The 17,253-nt window shown below is 41.5% G+C and overlaps 1 protein-coding gene across 4 annotated transcripts in view; it reads right to left on the bottom strand.

Moving 5' to 3' along the window:
- The window catches only part of BLM (BLM RecQ like helicase), a 90,778-nt gene that overhangs the window by 46,841 nt on the left and 26,684 nt on the right, over positions 1-17,253 (bottom strand). For all 4 annotated transcript variants that reach the window (XR_014313129.1, XR_014313130.1, XM_082736134.1 and 1 more), the window contains exons 2-10: positions 15,798-15,899; positions 14,189-14,889; positions 12,786-12,945; positions 10,059-10,180; positions 6,505-6,637; positions 5,295-5,998; positions 3,013-3,204; positions 1,545-1,663; positions 546-659 (exon numbers count right to left, since the gene is read on the bottom strand). Coding sequence is in view for 2 of the 4 variants with exons in the window: in XM_082736133.1 (XP_082592259.1) it covers positions 546-659; positions 1,545-1,663; positions 3,013-3,204; positions 5,295-5,998; positions 6,505-6,637; positions 10,059-10,180; positions 12,786-12,945; positions 14,189-14,889; positions 15,798-15,899 (2,347 nt within the window). In the remaining 2 variants the exon portion in view is untranslated. The remainder of the gene's footprint in view (positions 1-545; positions 660-1,544; positions 1,664-3,012; positions 3,205-5,294; positions 5,999-6,504; positions 6,638-10,058; positions 10,181-12,785; positions 12,946-14,188; positions 14,890-15,797; positions 15,900-17,253) is intronic.

A 17,253-nucleotide genomic window follows, 5' to 3' on the forward strand; every position in this document is an offset into this window, starting at 1 on the left:
GGGACAGAAGCTCCTGCGCTTGGGACCCACCTAGTCCCTGTCCTGTGTCTCCCTCCGCTGGCTGTTCATCTGCATCCTTTATCACATCCCATAATAAAATGGTAAATGTGAAGTGTTCCCTTGAGTTCTGAGGGCTGCTCTAGTACACCAATTGAACCTGAGGAGGGGAGCCATGGGAACCTCTGATTTATTAGCCAAATCGGACAGAAGTTATGGGTAACCTGGGGACTTTCAACTTGCTGCTGGCATCTAAAGAAGGGTGGGAACCATCTCGAGGGGCCGAGCTCTTAACCCACGGGATCGGACGCTATCTCCATGCGGACACTGTCAGTATGGAGTGGCACTGCCGGGGTTACAGAGAGCTGCTCAGAACGAGGAAAAAGTCCACACATTTGGTCACCAGGATTCAAACACTCTATGTGATGGTAAAGGAGAAAACAAGAGGGGGGGAAGACTGGGTTCTTCCCTCCTCAGGAGGCAGACTTGGGCTGTTTTTCTAACACAGCTTTAATACCATATTTTAAAATAACAGTATCAATACACACCTTCTCTGGAGTGACATACAGAAGTTTTATAATTGGGTCTTTCTTGGATAACTGCAGGTAAATACTTGTGGCTTCTGAGTCAGTCTTATCACCCGTCAGATAGGTAGCTGGGATCTAAGCACAAAAGTAGCAAACATAAACACAGACGTGTCCTCAGTCTCTATGTTTTAGAAGTCATATATCAAAAATGGGTCAAAGGGAAGACAATCTCAGCACAGTGGAAGTAAATAGATAGCATATATTTAAAAAAAAAACAAAAAAACTTCTCTTAGCCATAACTCAAAATATCCCATTATTTATTTCCTTCTCTTTTTTCCTTCCTCTTTTCTTTACTGCTTTTGCTTTTCATATCTGTAAGTAAGATAAACATGAATTCAGTACCCAAGAGCGTTGCATCCTGAGGTATGGCTCGTTTTAGTTTGGGCAAAGGTATCTCCAGCGTTTTAAAGCTCAGGGATGATGAGAGTAGCATCAGGCCTGATGGGCCACAGGGGATGGGCACTGCACAAACACATTCTTTGGAAGAAAAATCAAACCAGCGGTCTTATTGAGGGGTGGGGGCTCATAATCTTGAAAATATGCAGGATTTGGTAGAATACATTCATATACGTTCTTAACCTCGGCCAAGAGGAAAAAGGACGCCAGTGTGGGGGTGCTCCTGTGTACGCATTTTAAGATGTGAAGAGAGTGGGAACTGTGGGGATCTCACAGTAGTAAGAAAAGAAATCCTTTCACATTAGTAAAAGAAATTCAAATCAGGAAAATATAGGTTAAAAGTTCTTGCTAAATTACATTTTTCTAGAATAAAATCAGACTGAACTACAGAAGGTTATCTGTATTGGAATTTTCAAAGACTCGTACAACTTAATGAAACTGCTGTGCTTTATGTTTGCAATTCACAAACTACTTTATGAAAAAGGTTACTCAGAGTACTGAAATACAATTATCTTTACGTCTTTATTAGTATTTTTTATTGTAATTGGTAGTATTTTAACTTACATCCAAGGAAGTCAGCTTTTGGACTTGATCTACTATAAGTGATCTCAAGGGAGAAATGACAATTGTGACGCCAGGAGAGACACAGGCAGGAAGCTGGTAACACAGACTTTTACCACCTCCTGAAAGGACAAAAAAACCCCCCCAAAACCTGTCAGGTTCAATCTTGAGAGCATGAAGGCAAAAGTTACGAACTAAATCATACAGTAATATTTAAAAGCAATTAACTAATAGGACACCAAGTGACATTCAGCACCATGCCAACAGTTTGCCTTATCTGAATGAGCCAAAATATTTAGACAATTTAAATGTGTGAAAATTACCTTTTAGGCCATCTTGTGTAGGCTTACATGAATGCAAAAGCAGGAATCAGGGCAGGGAACTTAGAGGCAATAGAATTGCTTTAAAAATCTACTTGGGAAATCCAAACACTGTAAAAGGGGTATTCTATCACAGTGTTAGGATGAAAATAATTACCTGGTATAACATTTAATTTTTAAAGACTTAAAATGTGACAAAATATACATCACGTAGTACCATAGTGACCACGGTTTAACACTTCTTAGATGATCAGAAAACACTTGTAGGATGCACTTTTTTAAACTAGCATGAACCTGTCAACGCTAAATACCCATGCTTTGACTCCCAGTACTCTTATCAATAAGGGAATGTTCCCAATCCAGTGTAGGATAGAACTACACTGGGGTATACTAACAGAACATGAAGAGAAAGACACCCTGAGACGCACCCCCGTCTCTCCATGTAACTCAAATTCAAAATGGTAAGATAAACAATACACATTAAATGCTACCTAAAATGATTCGTCTCTAATTTTCAACTTCTCCCATCCACTAATAGTAGAAGCTTGTGCCTGGCAGTTTCCAAGACTTCATTTTTGGTTTTGAACTATACATCACATTCTACCTCTTTACCTATGGCTAAACGCTTTTCGTCGGATGGTCACGACATTCTGTGAAGTAGGTGCTTTACTGTCATCCTCACTGGACACAGGAGGCAGCTGGCATGTGGGCTGAAGGGCCTTGTTCAAGGTCATGCTGCGAGTAAGTGGCAGGGCTGCATGATGAGGCCAGGCCATAGCTCCAGAGCTAAAGATCTTAACCACCCTTCAACACTCCACTGGACCAAAAAAGTGCCAGAGGTGAGCAAGGCCTCAGACGGTAATTCTTTGTTTAAGTGCCAGACTAATTTAGACTTAAAGAAAGAGAAAGAGAGAGAGAGATTCTAGGTTGACTGAACACAACAAGCTCTGAGTTGAAAATCTTAAAGGGCCATTAGCGCTATCACGTTGACAGAAGACGTGAGGTTGTACACTTTCTCACTACGGCACGGGAGGTCTAGAGGTCCCTTCATGATGGAATTACTGTGTGGGTGTGCATTTTATTTCTATTAAAGGACTTTCATTTAACATCTGCCAATGGACTCCTGCCAATTGACATCTAAAAATACGTACCAGTGGGCATTAAGATAAAACAGTCTTCACCCAGCAGCGCAGCATTGATCGCCTCTAGCTGATTAGTTCTAAAATTATGCAAGCCAAATTTTTTATGAAAAATCTTCATCATTTCTTTTGTATGAGGAAAACTAAGACTTCGGAAACGCTCGTGTTTCAGATTTCTGGATGCTAAATTTTGTGCCGACTTGTCTGAGAAAACAATCGATGTTAAGAAAAATCAGCGCGTTATTGTTAACAAGTCAGTTTTAGCCCTTACCCCTTGTCACACAAAATCAAAGGCATACATATCCCTGCAGCACATCTTTCTTTAACCACTTATCACGGTTTCATCCCTGCCAAATGTCAAAGCGCCAGAAACTTCCTGAGGCCAAATTCCAGTCTCTTCCTTGATCGTTCTGCAGCACCCACCACTATTTCATTTATTCCCTTCTTCCTCCTCTCCTGACGTTCAAGACAATCATGGGGTTTCTACTCAAATTCTCTCTCTGAGCTCCACTTCCTCCACCTGCCCCTTACACTTGGGAGTCTTTGCAGATGCTTGGGACTTTTAGCCATTCTTGCTTTGGAATTCTCTTAGTCTTCTGATCAGTCTCCACCGATACCTGCCCATGTTCCGGTCCTGGGTGCGTCTCCAGATGTCTGGAAGACATTTCCACCTGAATGACTTATCAACACTTTAAGCTCCTCCACAAGTCTTAAAATAGCCCTCCTCAGCTTTTCTCCCAATCTGCTCTGTCTCCTGACTCCCCTGCTCTGCTAATGGTGTCATAGATTTCTCAGTCACCGGGTCTGAAACCTTGGCGGCATCTCAGCTTCCTCTGGCTCTCCTTCCGCCGTGTCTCTCACATCCAACCCCCCTGCTCTGCTTCCTGCTCTGCAGCCCTGATCTTCCAGCCCCGGTTCGGCACACAGAACAAGAGGTGCTCACGCCAGCTCTGACAGTCTCTCTAATCCCACCACTTGACTGTCTCAAAGATAATTGCGAACATCAAGGATGACACACTCTAACATGATACAAAAATAAATCCATTAATGGTTATTCTAAAGGTCAACAGCATAACTGTTAAGAACAACCTCCATGGTATTAAGTCATCAATGGCAAAAATAGAGAAGGCTGTACTTTATAAAACCTTACACACAGAAACTTGTTTCAGTTAAAAAACACTTGGCAGTAACTTTACAGAGTTGATGTAACATTTTAAAATTAATCTTGGCTTCTCTCTGCAGCCTTTCCAGTGGTTAATTGCACTTCTTGACAAACTTCTACTAAACTGTGAGTTTCAGGAGAACAGGGACTACTCATTACTCATCTATGACCAGAACCCGGCATAGAACAGGGCCCGAAGTGCGCACACCATAAGTGTTTGTTGAATGAATTAAAAGGATTTTAGGCCGAAAGAAATAATTTGTCTTTTTTTTTTTTTTAAGAGAGAGAGAGAGATCAGGGTGCCTGGGTGGCTCAGTGGGTTAAAGCTTCTGCCTTCGGCTCAGGTCATGATCCCAGGGTCCTGGGATTGAGCCCCGCATCGGGCTCTCTGCTCAGCAGGGAGCCTGCTTCCTCCTTTCTCTCTGCCTGCCTCTCTGCCTACTTCTGATCTCTGTCTGTCAAATAAATAAATAAAATCTTAAAAAATACAAAAAAAAAAACCCAAAAAACGAGAGAGAGAGCATAAGCCAGAAGAGCCCAATATGGGGTTCAATCTCAGGACCACGGGATCATAACTTGCATTGAAGGCAGATGCTTAACCGCCTGAGCCAACCCAGTATCGAAGAAATAATTTGTCTTAAGAAATTTCTGACTTCATGTCTTTCTTAGACTGTCCTAAATTTTAATATTTTAAGACAGAAAACAGATTCTCTACTTTATAAATTGATCAGTTCTCATTAATTCAGAGTTCTAAAAATACACACAATTACAGTTTTAATATATAAATTTAGCCTGGATTTTACTCATCCCCCAAATCATTAAAAACTTGGTCCTCATGAGCTTCATTGTTCTAGGGACTAAAAAACATTAATTTAAAGGCAAAGCACATTTGTAATGACTTTAGAGCTTTACTACAATAGGTCATAATTAGTCATTTTATAAAACAGCTGCTACGGAGACAAAGGAGCAAATGCTTTTGAAATTGTGATCTGTAACTTGTGTCATCAGCAGGAATTTGCATAGAAACAATGTACTTTTCAGGCAAGGATGATGTGCTATCGATTCTCTTACACAACTCTGATTCTGACAGTTATGCTTCCATACAAAATATAAGCATTTACTTTAAACTTACCAGTGTACTTCTGAATTGACTCTGAGTTTTTATTTTGAGCAGCAGTTGCCATTGGAAGACAGTTTGTCTTGGTTGAAGAACTTCTTTCTGGTACTGGCTTAACAGGCCAACCTTCCTTAATAGGTTGACAGGCAGCCGTGGAAGATTTGCTGGCCGCTAAACTATGCATAATATTTTCCCAGTCATCATCGTCATCATCATCAAAGCCATCTATGTCAAAACTGTCAATATCACAGGCAGCCTGGAATTCTCTTTCTAAGTCAATTACTGGAGCAGTGCGTTTATTCTGATCTTTCACAGCCGTGCTTGTGAGAACACGTCCCGGGAAGTAAGAGCTCTCGTTTCTTTTTTCTACCCTTGGTGTGTCAGCCCAGTTGCTACTTACAAAGGACTTCTGTAAATGGGGGTTGAATAACGGTCTTTCAGAGGGATTCTTCGTGCTGGCTGTGAATCCTGTCTTTCCTGGGGTAGCAGCCACTAAACACTCCGTAGCGGAACTGGGATTCCAGGGAAGGTGTGGAAAATTTAACTCCTTAACAGAATTCCCTGTAGGACAGGAGTCGCCCTTTGGAAAAGCGCAGGGAGCAGAAACAGAAGCCATATCCTCCACAGGGTTCCCATGTGAAGCAGGCCTGCATCTCCACCAGGAAGCAAGAATACTGGCATCACTTGTATTAAAGTCAGCTTCAGCTAGGAGCTTCCTTCTGAAGAGGAAACAGAATACCACATGAAATGTGAGGCCACACAAGTCTGTCTTTAGTGGCGAAACAGATCCTCTTTTCCTCAGTCTTGAAAATGTGAATACAAATGATAATGGGGCAGTTTGAAAAGGTAAATAAATTTATTTTTTTTTTAAGGTTAAAAAAAAAAAAAAGGATTATTTATTTATTTATTTGACAGACAGAGATCACAAGTAGGCAGAGAGGCAGGTAGAGAGAGAGAGGAGGAAGCAGGCTCCCTGCTGAGCAGAAAGCCCGATGTGGGGCTCGATCCCAGGATCCCGGGATCATGACCTGAGCTGAAGGCAGAGGCTTTAACCCACTGAGCCACCCAGGTGCCCCGAAAAGGTAAATAAATTTAAAATAGAACAATGACAACTAGCCTATTCAATTTCCTGGCCAGAATGCTTGGAAATTCTGCCCCGTATGTTCTGACTTAGGTTGGTTGAAATGTAATTAGATATATACCAGAAGAAGAAAAAGTGAGATACCTTATGTCCCGCTGCTGATGCAGTTCATTCCCACAATCCAGAGCTTTCAGTTCGTGGTCAGGAATAGTATCAACTAATTTACAGATCTGGTCCATCACATGAATAAGCTGCTGCTGCACACTTGTCTGTCTAGCTATAAAGTGTTATTTTGTTAATATTTTTCCTTGAGCAAGGATTTAAAATTATGACAGTTCATGCACGTATAGTAGTTTAACAACAAGATTATAAACTACCATATATTGCCCTATTATCTGTCTGTGAAATAATATGAAATTGTGTTATCTGTACTCTTTATCATGAGGGCCCAAAATTGTGTTATCATCATCTCATTTCATGTTAGTTTTCAATTATTTCTCTTAGGGTAACCAATGTCATTGTAAGACGCAAAGGTTTATCAGTTTACTCTTGTTTTTCACTAACTGCAGGGTAAATCTCACCACGCCCATACATGGGATGTACAGGGCCAGCCAGGCAAGAGCCCCACCCCACCTGCAATCCCGGGCTGCCCAGCACCCACACTTCCTTCAAAGGAACAACACAGCACTAAGACTTTCTCTTTCTCTTTTCTCTTTTTAAGCCCCCAAACTCAGTGGGCATCTGATATAAGGCAGCTCAAAGAGAATTAGGTCTGGGAGTTTTTTGATCAGAAAAAACGATTTCTCTTTTCAATAAGCTGGATAGGCTGCTTGTGGCTGCCCCTGCCACCACCCCGGGAAGCAAAGCTTGAAAATAAGCCCCACACAAGGGAAAGGGGAAAAACAGAAAAAGAAAGGAGCAGGGGACTGAGATGGGAACAGGGGGTGGGGGAGAGGGGAGAAGACAGGTGTGAGAGAAAAAAATGCCTGAAGATGATGTTTGCACATCAGAATCCGGCCAGACCACTCCACATTTTTAAAATTTACATTACAGAACTAAGAAAAAGAATGTCAAAGAAGATAATACTTTAAATGAAGGAAGAAAAGAAAGGGTCATGGGTAGCAATGGGAAGCCAAGAAGATGCCTACTCCACCCCGAGGGCCTAAGGGATGTGGAAGAAATAAATGGTTGAGGCAGGCTGCCGAGGAAACCGTTCCCAGGAGAGGATCCAAGAGCTAACAGAAGAAAATGGTCAGGGAAGAGAATGAGGCTACCAGAAAATCGCTGGAAGAGGGCAGCCCATTGTAAGGTCCAAAGGGCAGGAGGGAGAGGGAGCATGGCCAGATGGGGGGTTCAGGGGGACAAGTGTCTATGTCAGAATGAGTTGGGAAACATGGACTTTTCCTGGTGACCGGCATGGATCAGGACGCAAGGTCAAAGATGGCGAAGTGGAATTGCTGAATCCCCGTTTTGCCTGTTTTCTCTACACAGAGAACGGGTATCAGATTGGAAAGAGGAGAACGAACAATGGTCTGAACCAAAATGAAAGCCAAGACAGGCTCAGAGAGAGATACAGGTATTGAAAAGGAGCTCAAGTCTTCTTGTCTAGACAGATTACACCTCAGAATATAAAGGAAACCTGCAAAGAAGATCCTGCTGATATGCGAGGCATCCAGTGAACAGGACAGTTGATGGAAGAGCAAAACAGGCAAACATTGTTCTAATTTTCAAAAAAAATGCTAAACAGACTGCCAAAAGCTACAGGCTCGTGCTTTGGATGTTAATTCAAGGCAAAATTCTAGAACATGTTATCAAATGTCTGCTTTGTGAGCTCTAAGAAGGAGAGGAAACAATTATAGAGTTAGCAAGAGTTCATATAAATAAATCAGTGATCTTAATGTATTTCCTTCTTTGAAGGGATTAGGAGACTGGCAGATAACAATAGCTACCATTTATCGAAGGCCAACAGTACACTGGGCCCTTCACCGTGAATCCTGACACCCAACAAGGTAGATGTTACTCTTTTCATTTTGTAGAAGAAACTGAGGTTCAGAGGAGCTTCACTGATTTTCCACAGTCTCCCAGCCAGGAGCAGGAGGGGATAGGTTCATACCTTGAGACCGTATCACTCTGGAGTCTGTGTGTTGTCATTACCGCTCCTCCCCGTGGTTCCCCTCGCCACCTCAGACCCTGCACCCGTGGAAGAGAAGCATGGTCTCATGGCACGTGTTTGTGACAACACGATGTCGGCTGAGAGGGAAACCTTTGATGACATGCTGTCCTTGTTCCCACCACTGCCTCAGTAAGACCAGGCCGCACAGGCAGCAGAGCGTGCGGCCACAGGTGTAAACCCGGGAGCCTGCACATCACTGGGTGTCAAGCCCTGCTCTGTTGTCTAATTCTGTGAGCCCATGTAGTCCTAGTTAACACTTCTGTGCCTCGGTTTTCTTATTTGTAAAATGGGGAGAAGAGACACTACCTTAAAGGGCCGCTGAGAGGATGAAGTTAGTAGCATAAAAGATCTAGAAGAGAACCTAAGACATCAGGTGTCTCAGGGATATCTCTAACAATAAACTTAGACACCAAAATAAAGATAATGAAATTGCGAGGCTGTAGGCTGTGCACACACCCAACATGCGTGCCTGTGCACACACCCCATGCATGTGCACACACTACACACGTGTGACATGCCCACTATACACACACACACGTGCACACAAATACCACTGCACATGCGCGCGCGCGCACACACACACACACACACACCGCAAGTACAGAACCCATCAAAAAAGACCAGAACGTGTTACAGAAATATTCAAGGAATGAAGAAAAAGCTCTTGGAAGATGGCTGATTAAAAGGAAAAACCCCACAGATGAGTTAAAGATAAAATCTGGTAAATCTCCCAGAAAGCAGAGAAGCAAGAGAAGGAAAATAGAAAAGATAACTCATGAAAGCCTAATATCCAAATAACAGAAGTTTCAGGAAGAGTGAAAGAGAAAACAGACAGAAAAAGAAAAGACAAAGAAATAAGACCAGAAAACTTTCCAGGATAGAAGAACACAGACCTCGCGACTGACAGAGCCCCCAAGAAGTAGAAATCAGGAGAGGAAAAGGAGGCTGTCGCTTTCCAAAGTCTTGTAGGGCAGCTGCATTATTTTTATTGATATTGAATAGAAAGTTTAAAAATGAATTAGAAACAAATCAAACAGAAAGTACTAAACTTTGCACGGACGTCAGGTCATAAACCCAGAGTACAAATGAGGGAAATCAGGAGGATGAAGGTCTAGAAACCAGTATCTATAAAGAAGAGTTAAAAGATCTAACAATATTTAGCCCTTAAAGGAAAAGGAGCAGGGGGCGGCGGCGGGGGGGGGGGGGGGGGGGGCTTCTAGGAGTTTTAGATTTATCTCACAAGGATTAAAGTTCCAGGAAGGCAAATTCTGGCTCAACGTTGAGAAAAAATTTTCTAACAAGTTGTGTTTTCACCATAGGAATGGATTATCTTGCAGGAACACGAGTCTCTAAGTTGTTCGAGCAAATGCTGGCTAATCAGCGCCCAGGGGTGGTTCGGTGTTAGAACCGAGTAACTGTAAGGTTGCCATCTCACGCTAGACAGCCACAGTTAAAAATACAACTGTACTTTGTTTTCCAAGGTTATGTGGTTAAAATATGTGCTACGTCAAAATACTTTTTGTACCATCACAGTCTGTGCTGGTCTCTTGATCAGGTGGCTGCATCGTCGTCCCCTCAGGTGTTGGCAAGTCCTCGGATGTGCTAGGACCACCTTTTGTGTCAGAGGTGTCAAGGTCCTTTAACATACTGCAAATTGAAAAACATAAAACCAACCTCAGTACAGACTTAGACCAAGTGTGTAATTTTTCCTCTCATGTTTTTCCACAACTGGTCAGACAATACCTAACAGAAAAGAAAAACATGGTTTTTTATCTCCTCTATTCTAGAACCTCTTTGGCTGGCCTTCAAGGACTCCCATCCTCTGACCCCAAGAAACCTTTTCAATTTTACCTCCAACTATGTCCTTTCGGTAACCCTGTATGGTGTCATGGGGCATGACTTACGTTCCTCACAGGAGCCCAGTGTGGTCTACTTGATCTACTTGAGGGATTCCGCCTTGCTCTCCTCTCAGTTTGGAAAACCACTGTCCAATCTCTTCTGACAATTTATCATTTTATACAAAAATTATTAACACATATACACACAGTCAGCCTGACTAGAAGGTACAAAATAAATGAGCACTAAAATTAGTGTTAAGAGAGAATACCACGGAAATCCAAACAAAGATAACACTTTCTGGAACCTGAGAAGGTTTTGCCATGGAGGGAGATTTGAGGAAGCTTTGAATGATAGGTATGGGAAAAGTAACACCATGAGAGACAAAGGATAATTCTCTTTACTTGATATCAACTGTACTTGCCTAAAGCAGGATTTTGGAATGCAATCTTCTAACTTAATTGAGCAGTGATAAATAACTATACTTTATATAGGCTTAAAAACTGATAATATAATTAATGAAAAGGCCTTATATTTTTAGCAACTTTTTCAGATTGTTGGTTTGTCTCATCTGTCTCATGGGAGCTTAGGGTTATCATCGGGGCATAACTGGAGGTAGAAATGAAGAGGTAATGTGGGGCCTGAAGATAGAGGACTTTGAGGGCTGGCTCGAGAGGTTCGGGCGCACAGGAGATACACAAACACCTCTCTCTTTTCGGTTATATATTATCTGATGACTGCACCTCTGAAATTAATCCAGAAGTCACAACAGTGTTTTAAAACAATATCAAATACAAAAGAAAATTTATGTGTGTGCTGCATGCAGTAAGAGTATCATTTGTGAAAATTCTATTTCAGTTTTAAAATATATACAAATATGTATTTGAGATTGCAATGGAAAATATATAGAGAGAATCTACCTTGGGAATAAACTTGGAAATAAGCATTTTCCAACTGCTAAAAATCTAGGTAAAGTTAACCACGGTATGACAACTCAATAAATTACACAGCCATTAAAAAGAATAAAAATAAAGATTACCTAGCAATATGGAAAAATGTTTCAAAATGTTAAGAGAAAAGCAGAACCAGAAATTATAGATACATGTTGACTATAGCGATGCAAAAATCACACACATATGCAGACAGTATCAAAACCTAACATGAGGGCGCCTGGGTGGCTCGGTGGGTTGAGCTGTTGCCTTCGGCTCAGGTCATGATCTCAGGGAGCCTGCTTCCCTCTCTCTCTCTGCCTGCCTCTCTGCCTACTTGTGATCTCTCTCTGTCAAATAAATAAATAAAATCTTTAAAAAAAACAAAAAAACAAAAAAAAACCCAACATGAAACAGAACATCCAGTTTTTTGGAACTGCAAGACTATAAGCATCCTGGGAAGCGGTCTGGAAGGTCATTGGTGCAACATACACTTTTTTAATAAACAGGAAAAAACCCCCAGATGTTCAGTAGGAATCAGTATGGTCTAGGAAATAGCCCTACACTGGATCCTAGTCCATGTGCCATCAACTGTATCATCCCAGGCAATCCCCTCTCCTCCCTATTCAATCTATATGAATTCCTGCTCAGTTCTTGCTCTTTCAGTAATTCTGTCCTAATTTCTTTGGAAGGGAGGATAGGACAGCTCCTACAGTTTATTAGTTTTGTCATCAATAGTGATCATGCTCTGACCTTTCCCTCCTCTTTAAACAGCCTAACCTACCCGTTAAAACACAACCCCAGAGAAAGGAGGCTGCACAGGCAAACATCTCTTTCCTGCCTACCTTCCTTAATTAAGGTGGGATCTTAGAGGGGCATGTTTCTCATCAAAACACTGGTTACCAATACAGTAAATACTCTGCCACTCGACTGATCTGGACTGGGTCAAAGATGGAGTTAAGACTGACTACCGGTATTTTAAGCTATTGATGGGTTATGCGTACCACCTCTTTCTCCCACAATACTGCCAATTAGCCACAATTATGTCACTGATTTACTGAAGTTCAGTGAATGGCAAATAAAATGGCCAATTCTATCCTGCACGGTAAAGAGAAAAGGAAAGGAAAGGAAAGGAAAGAACAGGACATATTTACTAAGTCACTTCCCAAATAAGGAGCTAGTTTTGTGTCATTTCAAGACTAGGAATTTGAAAATATAGTATTTTTAGGAATATATTCCACACGTCAAAATCAACTAAATAAAACTGGAGGTCCCATGTAATTAATCATTGTGTGACTTTACAGCTATAGAATACCACCAATTAAATAAAATGTGTAAATAAGGATTTTTTATGCTTTCATGCAGATATAAACTTTGCAGAAGCATGGAATGCATCTATACAGAAATGACCCTACCTAGCTAAACAAAATTACTTCAGATATCCCAGAAATAAACAATAATGTTCACTGAGTAACTTGCTACTTCACCTGGAACATTTTAAAGAGGAAGAAGAGGCAGAGATCATTTCTTCTTCTGGAGAAGGTGGAATGAAGTCTGTATCGTAATCATCCTCGTCAAGCTCAATACATGGAGACCTCTTGACCGAAAGGAATTCTGTTTCTTCCAAGTTCTTCTTTTCACTACTATCTAAAGTAAAACCGCGGACAGACACAGGTTACTTTCATCGCTCCTGAGACAGAGAGCATAGGGCAGGACCCCCAGGGTGGTGCCAGCACTGCCCATGCGCCCTCCTTCTGCATGGACATGTGGGAGTTTCCTCATCAGTAATGACTGAGTCATCTGGACTAAGTCTAATGGATGCGGGAATGAGGCTGACGATCTGCTTACGGATTTGCGTGATGGTCTCCAGTTCAATTAGGAAACCCAAACTCAGTATTAGCACCTCTGATTTCCTATTTTTCACTCATATTTCAGTAAGAGGGAAGTATAATAAATGAGTCTGATAATCGTACAAACACTGTTAACTTTACCACAAAGGCACCCTAGTTACTGAAGTCGCCACGTTCAGTGTCTCTCTCTTGACTGTGTAGGATTATAATGCCCAGTGGTTGCTCGTCAGTTTACCTCTGACCCCATTTTGTCTTCATAAACAGCCTCGCATTTGATCAGATTCCATCGCCTCTCACCCCATAGAAACCTGATGGCATTCAGGTGTTTGTTTTTAAATTTTATTTATTTATTAAAAAATTTTTAAAAAAAGATTTTATTTATTTGGCAGACAGAGATCACAGGTAGGCAGAGAGAGAGGAAGGGAAGCAGGCTCCCCGCTGCGCAGAGAGCCCGATGCGGGGCTCGATCCCAGGACCCTGGGACCATGACCTGAGCCGAAGGCAGAGGCTTCAACCCACTGAGGCACCTAGGAGCCCCGGCATTCAGGCATTCAGAAGTGTCAGCCTCACATTTACCACCACTTCACAGGGCGGGTGCTTCCACACATGGCTAATCTAAAACCTAGGAGACCTGAACAGAGAATGATGTGAATGTCATCGGGAATAGCTTATTGGCATAGCCAAATCACGTCATACATCCACAGTCAGTGGGAGCACGCCATAAGGGAATTAAAAGGAAAGCCTTAGTTTCACGTCCCAGTTCTGCCACGAGCTAGCCCAAGGGGCATTAAGAAACCATTTAACCTCCATGGACCTTATAGAGCTATCCTTGGTGTTTATGCAAAAATTATGTCAGCAGAATAAAATCTTTCATTTCATCCATGGGTCCCGCCTCAAGAAGTAGCCAACAGACTGCGCAGCAGGTCCCTCCATAGAGCCCAAGGACAAAGGCTGGATCTATTTGCTATTGTTCCCAGTGCCTAGCTCTGAATAAATTAATACAGTCAACATACTGAAAGGGGATAAAACATCATTTTTACCTCTTTCTACTCCCAAATGAGTTTTTGAAGGCTGACTCTCCTGAGCACTGCCAGGTATAAGGTCTTCAGGACCGGGGTCCTCATCAATGTAAATCACATCATTACTGAACCATTCCGAGTCGTCATTCTGTTTCTTAGTCAAACATGCTTGCTTGCTTTCAGAGGAGGATAGAGTCAAATCAGCCTTTACTGTATTCTCTTTGGGAAGCTGTGCTTTCAAAACATTTCTCTTAGACTTTTTTGATTTCTGAGCAGTGCTTACTCTCACAAAGTGATTTCTGCATGGCGTGACAAATGCTTTTGAATTTCCAGAAGTATCAAAGTCGTCCATATCATCCCAATCGTTGATGGTAACAAAAGAATCTGATGAAGAACTAAATTCTAATTTCTTGAAAGTAGCATTACTGGATTTTTTTACAATCGGTGTGTTCTGGGTGTTACATAAAACTCCCTGTGGAACTTGCAACACATCTGGCAATAATGGTTTTGAAACAGCTCTCCTGGTTTGCTGTCCTGCTGGAGCATTTCTGAAGTCACTGGGACTTGTCTGCTGACTTGCGGGGAGGGGCGGTGGTCCACTGAAGGAAAAGGCCTCAGCGACATTAACATCTTTATCATTTAAGGCAGGTGTTTTTGCTACTGAGACACCAGTGACAGATACATTGTTGGCCAATGTTACTTTCTTTTTAAAAGTGAAACCTCTGAAACATAATTGAAAAACACAATTGAAAAACTGAATTAGACTGGTTAGTTTTAACAAACCCACCAATTATAGAAAACTCTAAAATCTGTTACTGATTTACACAGCAACTCCTTCACTGTATCACAAATGAGCAAAGAATCTATCGCCCTCTCTGGTTTTGAAATTTATACGGTAACTTCAATTATACTTTGTCTGCTCTGATCTTTCCAATTTAGAAGCTAATTATTCAGTTTTGAGAGTGTCCAGGCCTATTTCATAGGCAGGTCGTCCTTAATGAGTAGCGCCTCCAGCGGGAGGGGACAGCATAAAAGAAAAAGAGAAGAGACGCAAGTGTAGTGACTTCTTGTCTCTCTGACGCATGGTCTATGGGGAAGAGAGGTGACGACTGACAGGCTACATTGGAATCTGAAGGACAAGTAAAAGGGGCAAGCGTTCTGGATGTCTGCTGGCCTTGGTGACATGAAATTCAATGGTAACTTTAAAGTCCAGCTCCCAGAACAGTTGGTGAAGTTCTAGAAATTATTATTAAATGTCATAAGGAGTTTGGAGTCTAGCTCAGAGGAGAGAACACAACTGGAGAGCTACAGTGTCCTTATAAACTTTCTGGAATGGCTATAAAATTATATTAAAATATTAAAATACCCATTTTCCCAAATTTATAAGAAGATTCAATATTCATTCATCCTACAGATATTTACTGAGTAAGCATCATGTGCCAGGAACCAGGCGAAGGTACTGAACATTTATTACCTGGAGCTCCTAATGCATGCGCTACTGGTAATTTGCAAAGTGGGAAGATCACTGACCCCTCAGCTTCATTTCCTCATCTGCACAGGGATGAAAGGGAAGGTATTTCATTTGAATGATACTGTGGGTCAGTGCCTGTTTGGGAGCCAAAATACTTACGAAGGTTTCGGTTTTGAAGGGCTTAACTTGTTACTAAGTTTTCTGGCTGAATGGCGTTCCAGTTGCTCCTGTAGATTATTCTGGGGAACAGCAGCCATGATCCTAAACATAAGGAAAAGAACTTATCAGTGGAGGTATGTACTTTGGATTAATCATCATATTCTTGGGGGGAGGGTGGGACGTAGAGCACTGTTCCAACTGTGCTCAGTTAGGGGTTTTTTTGGTCAATAAATTGCTCTGACATTTTTTCACAAGTGGTGGTATTTGAACCATATAACCTTTAACTCACTTGAAGGCTCAGTTAAATAGCAAAATGACCTGGTTTCCCTCAATGCTAAAATAAGCACAAAAGATATCAGACAAGAGATTATTTGTAAAGGATTTGGAGAAAAACAGGACGGGGCTTGGGTTTGAAGAATAAATGGAAGCTGGATGGGGGTGAGGTGGGAGTGAACGAGGAAAGCACACGGAAAATCCCAAGAAGAGATGAGCAGAAAGAGGACCTTCCCCGAGCACCTTCATATCCCTGGTGGGACAAGTGGGGTATCGCTGGATACTGCTCCTGGTAACAAACAGCCTCAGTCCCCTGAAGGTTCCTGAGGCCGAAGGAAGACAGGAGAGCTGGAATCCATGCACAGGCAAAAATTCTCCTTCAGGCTGACAGTTACAACCCCTTTCCTATCCCATCCTGACCAGATACTTTTATCGTATGCCATGTACCTTAAGAGGAAGGGTCGACTACACTAGATGATATTCATGGAAATACGAAGTTTTATAGAAATCATATTCCACTCACTGATTATTAAAATAATCTGTTTAACAGTTGTTTTGCTTGATTTTTAAAAGTTTCTTTATTTTAGTAATCTCTACATCCAATGTGGGGTTCAAGATCCAAAGTCATACTCCTCTAAGTCAGCCAGGCATCCCTATTTTACTTTAAATAGTAGTAAAAACAATTTGGAAGAAATGGAATTGTATTCAATTGAGAAATTTCCATTTGTCCAGCTTGATGAAGATGATTATGATATAAATTTTGTTCCCTGTTCTCCAGAAGGAATGATTTCTGCTTCTTCTTCCTTGTTAATATATTTTAAGTAAAACAGCTAATTAATAAACACTGTATAATTCACACTGATGATGTGAATTATATCTTAATAAAGTTGTTACCAAAATAATCATAAAAAAGAAGACAGAAGGGTTATAATGAACTCCTACATATCCATCACCCAGTCTCAACAGTTTATCAACTTGCCCAATATCATTTCACTGGACATATATCCTGGTGTCCTCACTTTACCATTCTGGGAATTAACCTCCTCAAATGATGTATTTTAATCCTGTTGTTCCTTCTTTATTCATTACCTGTAATATTTCTATCAAGAGACACCTCCTCTGATCTACTATTTTGCTACCTAGTATGGTACAGTTCACACAGGAAAGACGGGATAAATGTTAG

The sequence above is a fragment of the Mustela nivalis genome (assembly GCF_964662115.1).
Source record: "Mustela nivalis genome assembly, chromosome: 6".
NCBI classification, from domain to species: domain Eukaryota; kingdom Metazoa; phylum Chordata; class Mammalia; order Carnivora; family Mustelidae; genus Mustela; species Mustela nivalis.